At 37.5% G+C, this 16376-nt stretch overlaps 1 protein-coding gene across 3 annotated transcripts in view; it reads left to right on the top strand.

Moving 5' to 3' along the window:
* The window catches only part of ppp2r5ca (protein phosphatase 2, regulatory subunit B', gamma a), a 28362-nt gene extending 12501 nt beyond the window's left edge, over positions 1-15861 (top strand). The window contains exons 3-14 of one of the 3 annotated variants that reach the window (XM_084743317.1): positions 2849-2959; positions 4217-4309; positions 4417-4547; positions 4675-4734; positions 4855-4963; positions 5251-5304; positions 5622-5792; positions 5901-6028; positions 7892-7993; positions 8183-8255; positions 10650-10766; positions 12666-15861. In XM_084743317.1, coding sequence (XP_084599443.1) covers positions 2849-2959; positions 4217-4309; positions 4417-4547; positions 4675-4734; positions 4855-4963; positions 5251-5304; positions 5622-5792; positions 5901-6028; positions 7892-7993; positions 8183-8255; positions 10650-10766; positions 12666-12800 — 1284 coding nt within the window. In that variant the 3' untranslated portion in view covers positions 12801-15861. The remainder of the gene's footprint in view (positions 1-2848; positions 2960-4216; positions 4310-4416; positions 4548-4674; positions 4735-4854; positions 4964-5250; positions 5305-5621; positions 5793-5900; positions 6029-7891; positions 7994-8182; positions 8256-10649; positions 10767-12665) is intronic. The other 2 variants (XM_084743319.1, XM_084743318.1) reach the window with 2 other exon arrangements.
* Positions 15862-16376: the final 515 nt, after the last annotated feature.

Raw genomic sequence — 16376 nt, forward strand, 5'->3', positions numbered from 1 at the left:
CGCTTGCTGTTTCCTTTTCAAATTACTTTTCAAAAGAGAAATTATAGTAAGTTTCTAAGTAAATAAAAGTATGTGCTTCATACTATAAGCATATAACCAAATAATATAACAATAGTAATATAACAAAAATTGAAATGTATGTGCATCATACAGCAATATATGATGGTGCAAATAATACTGCTAAGAAATTGGATCTATTAATGTCTTAAAATGCAAGAAGGGGAGAACAAAAAGTAAAACCTGACCTGCTGGTGACAAAAGTCATTGTAGCATTGACATTGTCTACCCTTCAATGATGTGTGTCTAATATGCAGTTGGACTACTTGGACAAGTCTTGCAGGGTTTAAATACTTACAGCCCATAGAATAATGACTGGATAGGAAATATGCAGCCTCCTTTCATAGATTATTGCTGGAGGACCTGATGACACCACAGTGGATACTGACACATCAGTGGGCTGAAAGTAGGTGATGTGCAGGTGGTGGTGACAGACTGGCAGTTGAATAGAGTCATGTGGCTGATAAACAGCTTCTGCATTTGAAAGAAGTCATCTCAAGTTGTATGTGGCATTATTTTCATGATTCCATAGCTAGTCAGTCATATTTAATTGAAGAGCTAAGAGACCACTTTATCTGATTTTTAAATATATGCGTACAATATGTAGGCTGTTAAATCTTTATGTTTTATAGGTCATGTAATGCTGTCACAGAATATGCAATAAGGTACAGTGGAAATAAAGCTTTGATTGAGGAGGAAAAATTCATCAATTGATTAATTCATCTGTAATTTGACCAATGATCAGTTAAAGAAAGTGCTTACAGTTTATAACCCTAATCAGTGCTACAGAAAAAGCTGAAATCAAAAATCATGACCTTAAAATCTGAAGTCCAGTTGAATTGTGGATTTGGAGTATCATGACACCCCTACCAAATATCCTGGTATATAGTAATACCAGCCTAATTCAGTCAACTGTACAATGTTAAGTGCCAATCGTATGCAAATGCTAGTACGCTAATATGATAAACTATGATGTGAACATGGTATTATTGCATGCTAAACAGCACATTAGCAGTATCATTGGGAGTATGTTATCATTTTGCTAAAAGCATCACTGTGCTTAAGTACAGCCCGACAGAGCTGTCATGACACTAAACAAGTAATTAACTCTCTCTCATTATCTCCCTGCCTTCTAACCTCAATGTAAAGGTAGATCTGGTTTGCCACATACACAGTTATTCACAGTCAAACATGGCGTGAAACACAATCTCTGGATTTGACCCATCTTAAGTTGTCTAAGCTGTAGCACCTGGGTTCTTAGCTGCAGCTCCAGTTCTAAGCCAGTACCTTGGTCAAAGTCACTGACAGGAGAAATGAACCTAACATACATGTATTTTGGGGGATGGGGACTGGAGCACCTGGAGAAAACACAGAAAGGAACCTTCTTGCAGTGAAGCGACAGTGTGAACCACTTTGCCTCCATATTGCCCATAAGTAAAATCAAACTTACTTTTAATCAAGGGAGGTTTACACTATTTGTTTATACTCTGCAACATAAGTAGTACTCTGTACATGAAAGCTTTTATATTAAAAGTTAGTGCTTTGCACTGGTGCAAAGGGGGTGTGATGGTTTGTTTTTCAGCAGAAGCAATAGTAATTTGTTTGGCATTAGAGGAACATTGCCTTATCTTTGATTTACAACTTAACTTCTTCACCAAGCAAACCTAAATGTTCATGATGATAGATGTTCTGCTTATCATCTGATCACAATCTTTAGTGTGCAGAGAAACAGAAGTAGAGCTATAAACATGATGAAAACACTGTAGATTATCTTCCTTCACCATTAATGCCAGACTATTCCCTCATCATCAAAGGCAACAGCAGTATCGCTATAATCACAGTTGTGACATTTCCATTTACAGTCTCCATTGTGGACTTAATGCACAGTCATCTTCACAGCCTGTTCTGGGTTGAAGTGCAGCACAGCACAGGACAGTCTATCTACCTTTGTAGTCTGTCTTCTTACACAAGGCTCCCAGTGTTTTAGTAGGCCACCTGCACTGTCCCATGATCTGCCTGGCAGGGACCAGCAGCCCACAGGGGAGTCAGTTGACACTGTGAGAGACCAGAAACACAACACACTTGGATTATTGTGGGCCCAAACCCTTGGAGGCCAGTTACAAGGACAAAGTTAACATTAACCTAAAAAAGAAAGCATTATTTTAGAACACCTAAGATAGGGCATTTCATAGACACCCACAAACACAGCTTAAATGTAGTTAAATGTACTATAGACTCTGGCATCAAGACAGCTATGCTTTGTTTTTCCCTTCTTTGTACTTCCTCGCTGATTTGATCAACGATTGGGGCTAAGAACTGAATAAATGAGCTGTAGTTCTCATATGATACCCATATTTATAATCAACCTTTAAGCAAATGTTCCTCCGACTGTGTGGAGACTTGTCTCTAAGGAGGCATAACTAACAGAAACGCTGCTGGTACTTAAAATGCAAGGTCTATGCTAAATCCAACAGAGTATATGAAAATAATTTATAAACCTGTTGTTTCAAAAATTTCAAGACGCAGTTTACTGATGTGGTTTCACTGTTGGTCTAACCACAGGTCATGCCGGTAAACAGTATGTAAGAATGAGAAACTTCTGACAGGAAGTCAAGGTTGAGTGGTGTGTTTGTTAAACTTAATCTTTTGAAACCTATTCTGGGTAGAGCTATTGGCATCGGTATGATGGCAACATGAACTACTACTTTGGGTTATTAAAACAACAAAAGGATGTTTACTGTCCAGTGAAATAAACAGTCACGGTATCATTTTCCTCTTTCTCTTCCTCCAGTTTGCAGTGAACATGTTCAGAACATTGCCTCCATCGTCCAACCCCACTGGAGCTGAGTTTGATCCAGAGGAAGATGAGCCAACACTTGAAGCTGCATGGCCGCACCTCCAGGTTGACATTTAAATCATTCAATTGTGCAGAACAGTGAGAGGTTTATAACTGGTTATTCTCAACCTAGAGGAACCTCCCAGCTTGGCCTGTCACAAAAATTGCATTTTCAATTTAGTGGACATAACTTCAATAATTTTTGCTGATGTTGATACTGCCCATTGTGTTTATTTACATAGGTTTTGACTAATTTTGTGGAAAATGTTTAATATTTATGTAAGTCAGCAGTCAAATTAAGGCTGTTTCTTCTGGGGAACAGAAGAGACTGTCTGGGACAGTAGAGAAACAAATCATTACAAATGAAATTATTACCTTTATGTATCATGTAATATATCATGTTTTTTTTTTATTGTCAGACCTTCAAAATCAAAATGTGAGGACATGAGCTCTACGCTACATCACATGCACTTACACACACACAATATAAATCATAGAGCGAGACCCACGTGACGGCACCTCAAGCACCTTGAGCCTCAGGTGTTTTGGCGGAGGTTTCTGCAGGGTGCTGTGGGAAGGCGCAAACTATTTCTCCATATGAGGTTATTCATGGGGATCGTGCTTGTGTTCCCACAGTGTCAGCTTCTTGCTGTGAGCGCAGCATCACCTGCATAAAAAGGATAAAGTCTAACTGGAGCAGGTTGTTGTCCAGGGCCCAGAAGTTAATAAAATTATAATTATTATGCAGAATGGGGGAAAAACATCAGTTTGGGACGATGGTTAATAAAACAGGGCTTGAAATAAACTTTTCTTTCCTGTCACTGACCACAGATCTGTTGACAGAGCCCAAGAGTCAATATTACTGTTTTTTGGCATGATTTTTTTTTTTTTTTTACATTCCAATTCCAATGCCTGAATATTCTCCAGAATTTAAAATTCATTGCTTTTTGAAAGGGTGTACTTGTGTAAAATAATTTTATAATGTGCAATACCATTTATAAAATCGCAATTAATTCTGAAACAATATATTGACCAACAAAAGTATTAATACATATACTTATGTCAGGCCAGTACCTAGCATGCATGTCTGTAGTGATTGCTTTTTAAGTAAATCTAAAAAGAAAAGAATGAGCAACCTACAATCTGTATATTAATGCCTATTAAAACAGGAATTTACAGAAAGCTGCATGTCTGTATCAGATTTAAAATGTTGTGTTTAGTCAAAGGGCTTTTCTGAACAACCTCAGCATTGAGCAGCTCTCAGTTTGTTATAATTCCTTCCCAGTATTCATCCCTTTTGTATTTTTCTTGTTTCTGTTTCAGCTCGTCTATGAGTTTTTCCTTAGGTTTTTAGAATCACCTGACTTTCAGCCTAACATAGCAAAGAAATACATCGACCAGAAATTTGTTATGCAGGTAAGAAAATAATATTTTTGGCAAACTCATGAGACTCTATAATAGGAAAGAAAATATAACACATTTTGTTGTCATTACAGTAACACTTCTCCTCTTTTGTATTGTAGCTCCTAGAACTATTTGACAGCGAGGATCCCCGAGAGAGAGACTTCCTCAAAACTACCCTCCACAGGATCTATGGAAAGTTCCTGGGGCTCAGAGCGTACATCAGAAAACAGATCAATAACATTTTCTATAGGTCAGTTCAGTTCTCCCACTGCTCTGCTCACTTTTAAACATGTGCACCAAGATAGATGGTCAACATGCAGTATGACTCATGCGTTTTGTTTATTGCCACTGAAAGAAGTCCCTGTTTGTTCCTACAGGTTTATCTATGAGACAGAGCACCATAACGGTATAGCTGAACTACTGGAAATACTTGGAAGGTAAGGCTTTGGTGAATGCAGCTGTAATGTTTGTCAGAAATGTAAAATCTTCCTGTTAAATATATCATGCCAGACTACTTTTCAGTTTTTCTGACTCTTGTACTTGTGTTTATTTCTTAGCATAATCAATGGATTTGCCTTACCACTAAAAGAAGAGCACAAGATTTTCCTGTTGAAGGTTTTATTGCCTCTGCACAAAGTCAAATCACTCAGTGTCTACCATCCACAGGTACGTTTCTTCTACACCATATGAAGCATGAGAAGATTGCATATAAATTATTTACAGGGAACATTTTTTTGCAAATGTATTTAAATATTCTTGTCCAAACCTGCTTTGAGTTCCCACCTCCTCAGCAGGTCATTCTGCAGGTTTAGTGAAAAACTGGTGTTACATGTTCCAGCCAGTCTGTCCCTCAGGCATCACATCCCCCCTCCAGTGTTACCTTTTAGTTTGCTTGCACGTAAATTCAAATGCTTTGACAGTTTAATGGTTGTATTTGTTTATGTGTTTTGCAGCTGGCCTACTGCGTGGTGCAGTTTTTAGAAAAGGACAGCACTCTAACTGAGCCGGTATGTCAAATAAAACTTCATGTTTAATCGTTTTCATCTGTGTGTGTATAATACTGATCACTGGGAGTCCTTATTTGATGGTATATTGATTTAAACATTTGAAGATGGTGTTTTTTTGGTTTGTTTTGCAAGATGATAAATTGACTTAAGTCACAGAACATTCCCCAGGGTCTAGGGAACTTAAGAGAACTCTGCATTTCCATTGCATGGACCAGGGTCTAAATTAAACTTCGATCACATTATTTAACACCCTGCAAAGCTGCTCTCCTTTTATCCTCACTGATTGGTTTGTTTATCTTTCTTTATCATCCCATCAGGTGGTAATGGCTCTACTAAAGTACTGGCCAAAGACTCACAGTCCCAAGGAAGTGATGTTCCTCAACGAGCTGGAGGAGATCCTGGATGTCATTGAGCCCTCTGAGTTTGTTAAAGTCCAGGAGCCTCTCTTCAGACAGCTGGCCAAGTGTGTGTCTAGCCCACACTTCCAGGTAAGTGATAGATGTGTGATCACATCCGTACCTTCATAACTCGGTTATTCAAGTGCAGTGGCCGTGGGTGTCTGTATGCTCCTGACTGAGGTGTTTTGTTTTCTGTAGGTGGCAGAGAGAGCTCTGTACTACTGGAACAACGAATACATCATGAGTCTGATCAGCGACAACGCTGCAAAAATCCTGCCGATCATGTTCCCTGCTCTGTACCGCAACTCTAAGACCCACTGGAACAAGTAAGACAGTCGACTGTGCGACACACGTGTTGTACTACTGTCCGTAAACGCTCTGTACTTCACACTGCATGTAACACCAGTCTGACACAATAGCTCACTATAGTGATATCTCTCAAGTGTGTGTAGATATTTGAGTGTGGTCACAGAATGTACTCTCTCCTGCACATTAGTCAAACACCTCACTAGATGTATAGGTCATAGAAAAAGGCTTTCTCTCATAACCTATAATACATTTCTATTGAATCTATTGCTGCATATTACCTTTTTAATACATTATATCAGTGTGCTGCTTTTAGTCATCCATTTGTCATTCAGTTACTTTAATATCTCAAAACCTAATATGCTGAAAATAAAGCTGAAACAATCGATACATTTAAAATTTTCAAGCAGAAATGCTCAAAAAAATCCTACTTACCTCATCACAAATGGAATACCTTTTAGGATTTAGATTGTTGGATAGACAAGACATTTGAAGGCTGTGATATGACCAAAATCTCATGTTCTAATACAGGTAATTTCTTATCAAGACAACAGACATATCATGATATACCACACTTGTAAATGTAAATTCAATGAATAAATAGTTAATATAAAGTCACCACATGCAAAGACCTTATTATTTTAATACTCGACTAATAAATGTTACGTAATCATTTTATTATTATGTATACACTAAAATGGTACATAGAGAATACTTTGTGCTATAAAGGCCTAAAATGTAAATATGTTCAAAGATACCTATATAATTACAGATTATCTCATCTGTAGACTCTCTTGGTACTGTAGTTATGTAGGTGGTCAAAGAGGTTAGTGCTGTTTCAGTCTGTTGTGGGGACTGGTCTGTGGCTTAATCTGCAAGTATGGTTTTCTTGCCCATGTGAGACTTTTTTGTTCCCCCCAAACCACAGACAGAAGCTGCTCCTCTTTTAGGTACGACCTTGTTTTATCTTGGCTGGTTAGAGTCCCTCTCCTGTTTGGAATTACCCTATTTTGTGTCCTCCTTGTTTGGTTTTGTTGCAACTTTCATGCAACTTTCCTGCCAGCATCCGTGCAGGAGTGTCGTCTAAATGAAGGAAAAGTTTGCCGTGAAGTGTGTGATTTGGGATACAACAAAATAAATGATAGAGCATAATATAAAATAATAGATTTAAAAAAAAATATATTTATTTATTTTATATGAAATAAATGCATCACAACCAACAGTTCATGGCTTTATTTGTTGTAATCATTTTGTCAGTAATTTGCAAATTAAACACATGTCAAGGATGTTTTTATGGCTCCACAGCAGCAGGGGCCGCAGGCATCATGCTTTCAGGTTGTCCATCCATCCCAGTCTCACGAACATGATACCTTAACAATGCCTCTACAGAATATCTTCAAACTTGGTCACTGTGACCTCACATTTTTGGCCATAACTCAAGATTTCATACACTAATTATGACAAAATGTGACACAAATATCTAATAGGATAAAATGATTATGTGACGACATTTGCTATCCAAAAGGTCAAAGGTCAGCTCCACTGTTACATCATAATGTGCAGAAATGCTTTTTGGTTGTCAACTATTGGATAGACCAGACATTGGAAGATATCAACTTCACCTCAAGCTGTTTTCCCTTGAAAATAAATTAAAGAGTATAGAGTAAGAGTTTATAGCCTTTTTTGTCATCTTTTTGTTTATTTATAATTTACAAGTGCTCTATTTGCCAGATATCGAATATCGTCAGTCTATCAGTGATTTTGGTTTGTCGCTTGGGTACACAAGTGCACTTTACAGTAATGTCGCTTGTGGTCATAAAAAAATGACTTTTGACCGACTTTTCCCTGTGTCTCTGTGTGTGTGTGTGTGTGTGTGTTCTCAGGACCATCCACGGCCTCATCTACAACGCTCTGAAGCTTTTCATGGAGATGAATCAGAAGCTCTTTGATGATTGCACACAGCAGTTCAGGGCCGAGAAAAACAAGTAGGCACCACAGACTCTGCTTCCACTCAATTAATCTCTTTTAAGTTAAAAAAAAAAAAAAAAAAAGATGTCTGAGTGGCACATTATTACAATCAGCCTCAACACTGCAGCTAATTAGTGTTGGGTTTCACATTTATCGGTTGAGTGGGACAGATTTAATGACATGACGTTTGGCGCTTTGCTCAACAGAGAGAAAGCAAAGTCAAAAGAACGTGAAGAGGCTTGGATCAAGATTGAGAACCTCGCCAAGTCGAATCCTCAGGTGAGCATGTGCAATTTTTGTAACCACACCTGTTTTTCCCCTACTACCAAAGTGTATGTGTTTGTAGAACTAATATAAAAACTAAGTGTCTTGTGTTTTCTGTAAGCCAGTTTTGTTGTTGACTTGTAGTTTCCATCTTATCCTGTTTGTTTGCATAGACTATTTATTTGTTCACACTCGGACTTGGTAGTTAATGTTTTCTAAATTATTACACTGCTGGTCAAGATCTAGTCCTGCTTTAACAGTGTGCTTAGCTGTGGTGAACAGTTCAATCAGATAAAAAGTCTCTCGAAGAAGCATTTGAGTCATTTCTCACACACACACACACACACACACACACACACACACATATATATATATATATAAAAACAGGTTGAAGAATCCTGCAATTGCAAAGCTGATTTTAGCATACCACTGTAGTACAATATTACTTGAGTGTGGAATATAAGGAATAGTTCAATACTTTGGGAAACACAGGGATTGGTGTTAGAAATATACTTAAATTTGTATATACTCCTTTCAAAAATGCTTGATTGTCAACATAATCTGTTTTTTCATCTGCACAATTGCTCATGTAAACCAAAAATCTTTTAATAATATTTTAAATGAAATGACCCCATTGTCATATTTGTCACTCATTGTTACACAAGTCCTCTGTTGATCCCTTACTCTGGATCATGATCAAAACATACAGTAAATAATAAGTTAATATGAACAACTGGGAAAAATAAACAAGTTTTATTTTTTCTGGAAATTTTAGCTTTAGGTAGCTTGAAAGTGCTTGAATTGTACTCTTATCTGTACAAACCCAGCAGGACAGTGACACCACTGATGTCTTTTTGGTAAATTTGAAGCTACATTCAGCAGCTATTTAGCTTAGCTTAGCAAAAAGACTTGAAATGGCGAGACGCAGCTAGCCTGATTCTGTCCAGAGGTCACAAAATCCTATTAAATCCCAATTCTTGGCCGGGTGCGGTAACCTCCAGCGGTTTTGTTGCCACCATGAGGTTGCCCAGCAACCAGTGGAGATTTCTGGAAGTAACTGCGCCCAGCCAAAACAATTGCCAATCACATAGCCCCCCCTGTAAAACAGCAACTGTTGTTTGTACACTTTGGTCTTTTACAGATTAAACTAATGAGATATAATGGTTTGATTAGTGAACTTTAGAAACTCTGGTGGATGGATTTTATCTTTTCTGGACAGAACCAGGCTAGCTGTCTCCCCCCCCCCCCACCCATTTCCAGTCTTTGTGCTGAGCTAAGCCAACAGCCTGCTTGCTCCATCCACTTACAGTAAAGATGTGAGAGTGGTATCTATCTCCTCCCCCAACTCTCAGTGTCGTGGCTAAACCTAAACTTAAAGCCACTGAGGGGCTGTGAAGACAAGCTAACAATTAGCATGCTCACTGTAGCACCCTTCTCACACCCTCTTCTTGCTTTTAGTGGAGTATTTCTTGCTCATTTATTCAGCACAAGACCCCAGTAATATATAAAAAAGTCAGTTTTGTCAGATAAGAAACATTAGCAGTGTCTGATAACCAAAAATAACACATTGAGAATGACTTCTGCATTCATTTTTTATATTGTATGAAAGAATGTGTCAGTACCACATTCTCAGCAATGATGACTAAACACACAGTTGAAGGTGTGTTCACTTGTCATTAGAGATTTGACAGCCTGGATATCCTTCAGCTAAATCCATTACAGTATCATGAAACTGTCTGAGAAAATAATGACTAAAATATTGACTACAATTATGACTACAGCAGTGACTAAAATCAAGTTCCACTGACTAAATCTTCTCTAACAAGACAGAAGACCATAATATGACTTTAACTACAATTTTCAGGAGGTAACTAAGACTAAAACAAAATGAAAAAAAAAAAAGTCAAAATTGACATTGGATAGTTCCTACCTACAGTATATAAGCACAAAAGTGACACCTACTGGTGCCCTACACACACTGAACTCTAGAAATGGCTCTTTCACTCAATAAGACAGAAAATAAGTGTATTCCCAAAACGTGGAACTATTCCTTTAAATGTGCAAGAAAATTAGACTCTTGAAACATCAGTGCAACGGTGTTAATGTGCCATCAAAGATTTAGTGTGGAGTTGATGACTGACTGATGATCTCGTTATCATCCTTTGACACAGTTGCTTTTTCAAAATCAGCACAGACTGTAAATCGCAATAAATCACTGATTTGATCATTTTCAATCATTGTGATTCACCTCAGCTAAGGTACATTTAACAGATAGCTGCAGTAGATCAGAGTTGCTTCTTTTGATCAGTTCAGAGCCTCTTGATTCATTCTTCTTCTTTGCATGCGACTGAAAGTCTTTCTCCATCCTTTTGTGTTTTTGTTTTTTGTTTCCCTTTGTTTTCAACATAGTTCTCTATGTATGTTGATTCCTCTGACCTCAATAGTCCTGTAGCAATGGAGATGGATATCCCTTTGATAGAAGATGTTCAGAGGTTAAAAAAGACAGTTGAGGAGGGCGCGACTCAGGTAAACCTGACTTTCTCTCTGCCTCTATTTATCTTTCCTCTTAGAATCTTTCTATATATTCATAGATCTGTGTGTTTCCCCAAAGCTTGCAAACTCTTAATTTAAGCTACTATTACAGTAATTACCATTGTATACTTTTTTGTGTAACTTGTACTCTTTATTTTTGTCTTGTTTTTTAAAAAAACTCAAACTGCTGATAAAAAACTAAACACAGGAACAAATCTGGCCATGGACTAAACACTGGAATCAAGAGCTTTCTCTTTTTGTGTGTCTGCCTTCCCATGCATGTTGTCATAGTATGGAGCCCCAAAGTGTTCAATGTGTGAATATGAATAAAGAAATACATGTTTAAAATAATAATAATATGATAAATTATGAAAACTCATTTTTATAACTGATGACATTATGAAGTAAAAATTGACAGTTCGTAAAGTTCCTTTTTATTTCATGTCACATATTATTTGAAAGTGTCATTATCAAAAGTGGCAAGAAATAAAATGAAATGAAATAAAAGTGTCTGGGGAAAATGCTATTATGAAATTTATTTTAAAATCATTGCACTTTGAAATAAGTTACTATGAGTTAAATAAAACTCTTTTAATACAAGAACAAGAGTTATAATAGTATTTATTAATAATCAGTTGAGTTTGAATAATTTAAGTATTTAAGAATTTATTGGTTCAATATATACTTGACAAAATGTAATCTGATTATCTATCAGTTGTTTCATAATGTCTCATTTATTTAATATTGAACCCTTTGGGACTTCAGGAATTTTGTGCAGGACATCTGATGTTTTGTATTTAATTGGAAGCTGATGTTATGTAGTCTAGGAGTGTATTCCATCAAGGATGACAATGAAATCTACACTTAAGTGAAAAAGCCCAACTTTGAGCTTCACTCACGACTCAAGCTAGACCACGAACTCAGCTCAACCTTTATTTATATAGCACATTTCATACACAAGGCAACACATTGTGCTTTACATTAAGTTACAATACAGTAGCAGCAATCATAAAATGCAAGTACATTAGTGTGATAAATATAATTCAGTCATGTCTAAAAAATGCTCATTCAAATCAGGCTTGAACATTGAACAGTGAAATTGCATTGTATAAATTCTGTATAACTATACACCTTAAAAATTGAGAGGACCTTAAAAACACACAGAGGGTCATGATTTGGCGGGCTGCAGGCGGGAGTAGAACCCACAGCCACAGCAGAGGACTCGCAGCCTCAGTACATGGAGCAACTGTTCTACCAACAGAACCGACAGGCCACCAAACCCACTGACCACAGTAAAAGTGGAGGTGCACACATCCAGGCAAAAATATTAAGCTGCAAGACAAAAGATATCCCTGGAGGATACACAAGAGGAAAGTCTGCACACTGTTAGGCGCCAAATAAATATTTTAATTCGCTTTTTGATGGCGTTCTCTTAAAAGGCATGTTCTGATCTACAAGAACTTCCTCAGGCCTGACGAAGGAGAACGTTTCTATCTGATCAAAATATTGCCTTTGAAGAGAATGCCCTAAAAAAGAAATTTAAAATATTTATATTATAATCTTGACAGTAGTTAGTAGTTCAGTGCTATCAGTTACCATGGTTACTGAGGAGGGATTCCTATAAGCCACAGTAATGGAGCAGATTTCTCACTTAAATTAGCGAGACTTATCAAAATAACTCATGATGGAATACCCCTGTGGTATGAGTGGCTCTGTACATCATGTTTTAACTTTGTTTTCCTCTTTCTTTTCCTCTGTAAATTAGATTCATGTAACTGAATTGTGCTCGAGCTGCCGTGCTTCATCTCAGTGATATGATCAAAACAGTCTGATGTGTTGACAGGAGATGACGACGCGAGATGATATGATTAAACTTGCTTCATCTCCTCTCAGTTGCAGCATGACCAGCGGAAAGAGCGGCCTATGGTGCGACGCAAATCTGAGTTGCCTCAGGATATCTACACCACAAAAGCCTTGGAGTCCCACCGCAGAGCTGAAGACATGTTGACCACCCACGACGGACTCTAGGTCCCGCCACCTGCCGGCTCTTGTTCAACTGCCCCTTCTACCCTCGACAGCCATGGACATCCTCTTTGCCCAGGTGCCAGAGTTACACTGGTGACCTATGTCAGGCTCTCCATCCCTCCTCCTCCTCCTCCTCCTCCTCCTCTTCCTACCATGAGTTTACCCAGAATCCTCAGTTCTCCTTCACTCCTGCAGAAGCCCTGTATCTGCCTCCCTCAGATTTCTGCTTTCTCAGGTTTTTTCTTTATTTGGAGAGGAGTGGGAGTGTGTTTGTGTGTCCTTTTAGCCCTCGCTACATTCGATGTGTCCCTCCCCATCAGTTCCTCTTACCTTCCTCTCTCCTTCCACCCCCGCTGTGCGCTCACTGTAAATGTGGAACCTGGGAGTATGGACGCCACAACGCTGGTTCCTTCATTCCTTCTCGCAGATGTGTTCACAATGGATGGGACACGGAAACATAGGAACTGACTGACTCACTGTCTAAGGATCGTCTCTTGGTCTCTGCTTGGTTTTCTTTTCTGTCAAAGGGAACAAAAACAGAACCTGTTGGTTGGATGAAAAGACAAGACTTTCCCGTCATCTGTTGTACGTTTTCTTTATCCGTTTGCTCAATCTGATGGACATCTTGTCAGTGCCAAGACCGTTGTGTTCTTTATGTTTGTTTGTTTCATGTTTATATCTGTGACTTTAAACAGGGACACCTGCCTTTGTTTTTCACTGGTGTTTGAAAGATTTTTTTTTTGTTTGTTTGTTTTAGTTTAGCACGCCAGACCAAACTGAGGCCTGTCCTTAGCCTTGCAATGTCCAGGAAAGATGGCGAGGAAAGCAAAAGTTGTCCTGTGGACATCTTGACACTTTCCACTTTATTGTTTTGTGCCATATGTCGCTCTTTTATATGCTTGCTTACTTATGTTCATTGGCAATATTTGAAAATCAGACCTTAGTGATGCCTAGACAGTTCAAACAATGGTACTCACTGCCTTTTAATTGTAGGATGAACCTGAATGAAAACTGTCGGCTACCTTAGTTGCTGTTGCAAGAAGAGTCCTCAGTATCACATAACGGCAGCATACTGAATAAAAAGAGGAGAAAGCAGCTGTGGAGTGTTTAAAGGGATAGTTTGGATTTTTTATAGTGGGACTGTATTAGGTAGTTAATCATAGTCAGTTTATTACCTACAGTGGATGGCAGTCAGCACGTCCCCAGGTTGAAGAAGTAGCAGAAGCACTGGTGTACGAAGGTAAACAATGTACTTCAGTTATGGAATTTCTTGCCCGAGGAGCAGTAACTTTTTTTTTTTTATATCACTACGCACCTCTTAATACTAGCACACAATTTTATTGTCAACATGTTATTTTATTGCTTTATTATTATCTTTATTGCAGCTTTTATTACTGTTAACGGCAGTTTCCTGCTGGAAAAGGCTGTCTGACGGCAAGGTAAGGCGGAAAAAATAGTTTTTAAAAATATAGCATACACTTATACTCTTCTTTTTGTACTTAAATCCGTTTTCCTGCTGACCTTGTCTATTGCTTAACTTCCCACACCCATACTCGTGCTGGTGCTTCACACTGAGGCTGTGCGCCATCTACTGAAGTTAATATACTGATAAGTGCCTCATACAACTCCACTTCAAACAATTCATACTATTCCTTTAGGGTTGAGTGGTGGGTTTTGTGTATCCTGTAAAAATGAATAGGGATTATTATCTTTGTAAAGGAAATATAATCAGAGATAAGTTTTTGTTTGAAGGGGAGAGGAGGCACAGATGACGATTTTTAGCAGCCGTTACTAAGTTAGGACCTTTGCTCATGTTTCTTTTTAAAGAGCATGAAGGTGTGTTGGTACTGTATGCTTTAAAGATTTTTAAAGTCCTCTATAATTAAAAATAGAAGTTAATTTATTATCAAACATAAGAGAAAGTAATCTCAGTAGCTATTAACATACTGATTAACAGACAAAGAGCCACCAAAACAAGGACCTCCTTTAAAACTTAAAGGTGTGGCTGCATGTTCGTGTTGCTACCATTCCTAATTTCAGGTGTTTGGTTTGCAGGTTTATGTCTTATTGTATCCTTCTCAGTGAGGAAGTTGTTTTTAGGGTTGGAAAATCTCTTCCAGTCAGTACCATTGTTTAAACTTAAGGAGATCTGCTAGAGTTCTTCATATTTGATGTGTTGTATTTCTTTGTCTTGTCTCTGGAGGTTAGTAGCGTGGATGTCAGGTTTGGGATTTTTCTTTCTTTTTCTGGCCATTCAGGATGCCCGACGCTGAAACACACTGGTATCAGATGGCCACAAAAATGCCAGATGCTGAAAATAAACTGACATTGTGACTTGGCTTGTTAACTGTATTAATACTGTATTTGCTTGAATGCAAAAAGATGTAAATTAAAACTACCATGTTAAACATGTACCTTTTACCCTGGAGGAATGCCATTCACCAAACTGATCGATTTCTGTTGTCGAGGTCATTGCATTTATGAAACAGTCCTGCTTGCTGGGAGAGATGTTTTATGGATTTTATGAGTTTGACTCGAGAGATGTTTGAGGTTTTATTTTAGTGCTGAAAAAAGACAAGTCACCTGTGATAACAAGAGATGATTTAAAAATGATTTGGTGGCTTGTTCTGTTTCTGCAGGATCTTTGCAGATCTTTTAATTTTAACATATTATTTCCAAAACATGATAACTTAAAGTGTCCTTTTGTATGTGACCTGTACTATATGATTCATTTAATATTGTATATATGATTTACCTTGTTTCATGTAGTGTTATATATCTAGATTAATTTTGTACAAATTGTCCCTCTGTACAGAATAAAACATCAATAGCAAGTGAAAGAAGTCAATCTGGCACATACCGTCTTATTTCTTCTGTTCTGGATGTACTTTCAGCGACACAAGGATTCAGAAAATGTTCTTATTTTTAATGAACTCTGCAAAGTTTCCTCCCTCCTCTATATAACTGACAAATGTTCATGCCCGTTGTGTGCTCCTGTCACTGTCTTTAGTGGTGTACAACCATATAGAATGAATAAAGAGATTATTTGAATATATATTTTCAACCATGCATCCATTTTGGCTTTACTTTACTACTCAGCAACTTCAGTGTAACACTTTTATTCTACAGTTAAATTTTAAGACCTATTTGGCAATAAAATTAAACATGAAATGTGAAGATATGGGTTTACTCTTCTAGAGAAACATATATATATATATATATATATATATATATATATATATATATATATATATATATATATATATATATATATATATATATGCCAGTTCAGAATTAGGAGATAAAGAGCATTTTCCAAATATGTTCATTTGCAAAATCCTCAGACTGTAACAGGATAAATTCACCTCTTTGGTTTGGGAAAGAGTTTTAGAATATCAATACAAATTTTAAGATCTTCTCAACAGACTAAGACTATTTAATACTTTGTAAGACCTTTTATTAGTAAATGTGAATTTAAGGATTTGTAGCCACGCTGTATAACATTTGGATTAAATGTTGATCAGCCACATTAAAACCACTGCCAGGTGAAGTGAATCTCATTGATCATCTCGTTACAAT

The sequence above is a fragment of the Lutjanus erythropterus genome, chromosome 18, assembly GCF_056507025.1.
Source record: "Lutjanus erythropterus isolate fLutEry1 chromosome 18, fLutEry1.hap2, whole genome shotgun sequence".
NCBI lineage: Eukaryota > Metazoa > Chordata > Actinopteri > Lutjaniformes > Lutjanidae > Lutjanus > Lutjanus erythropterus.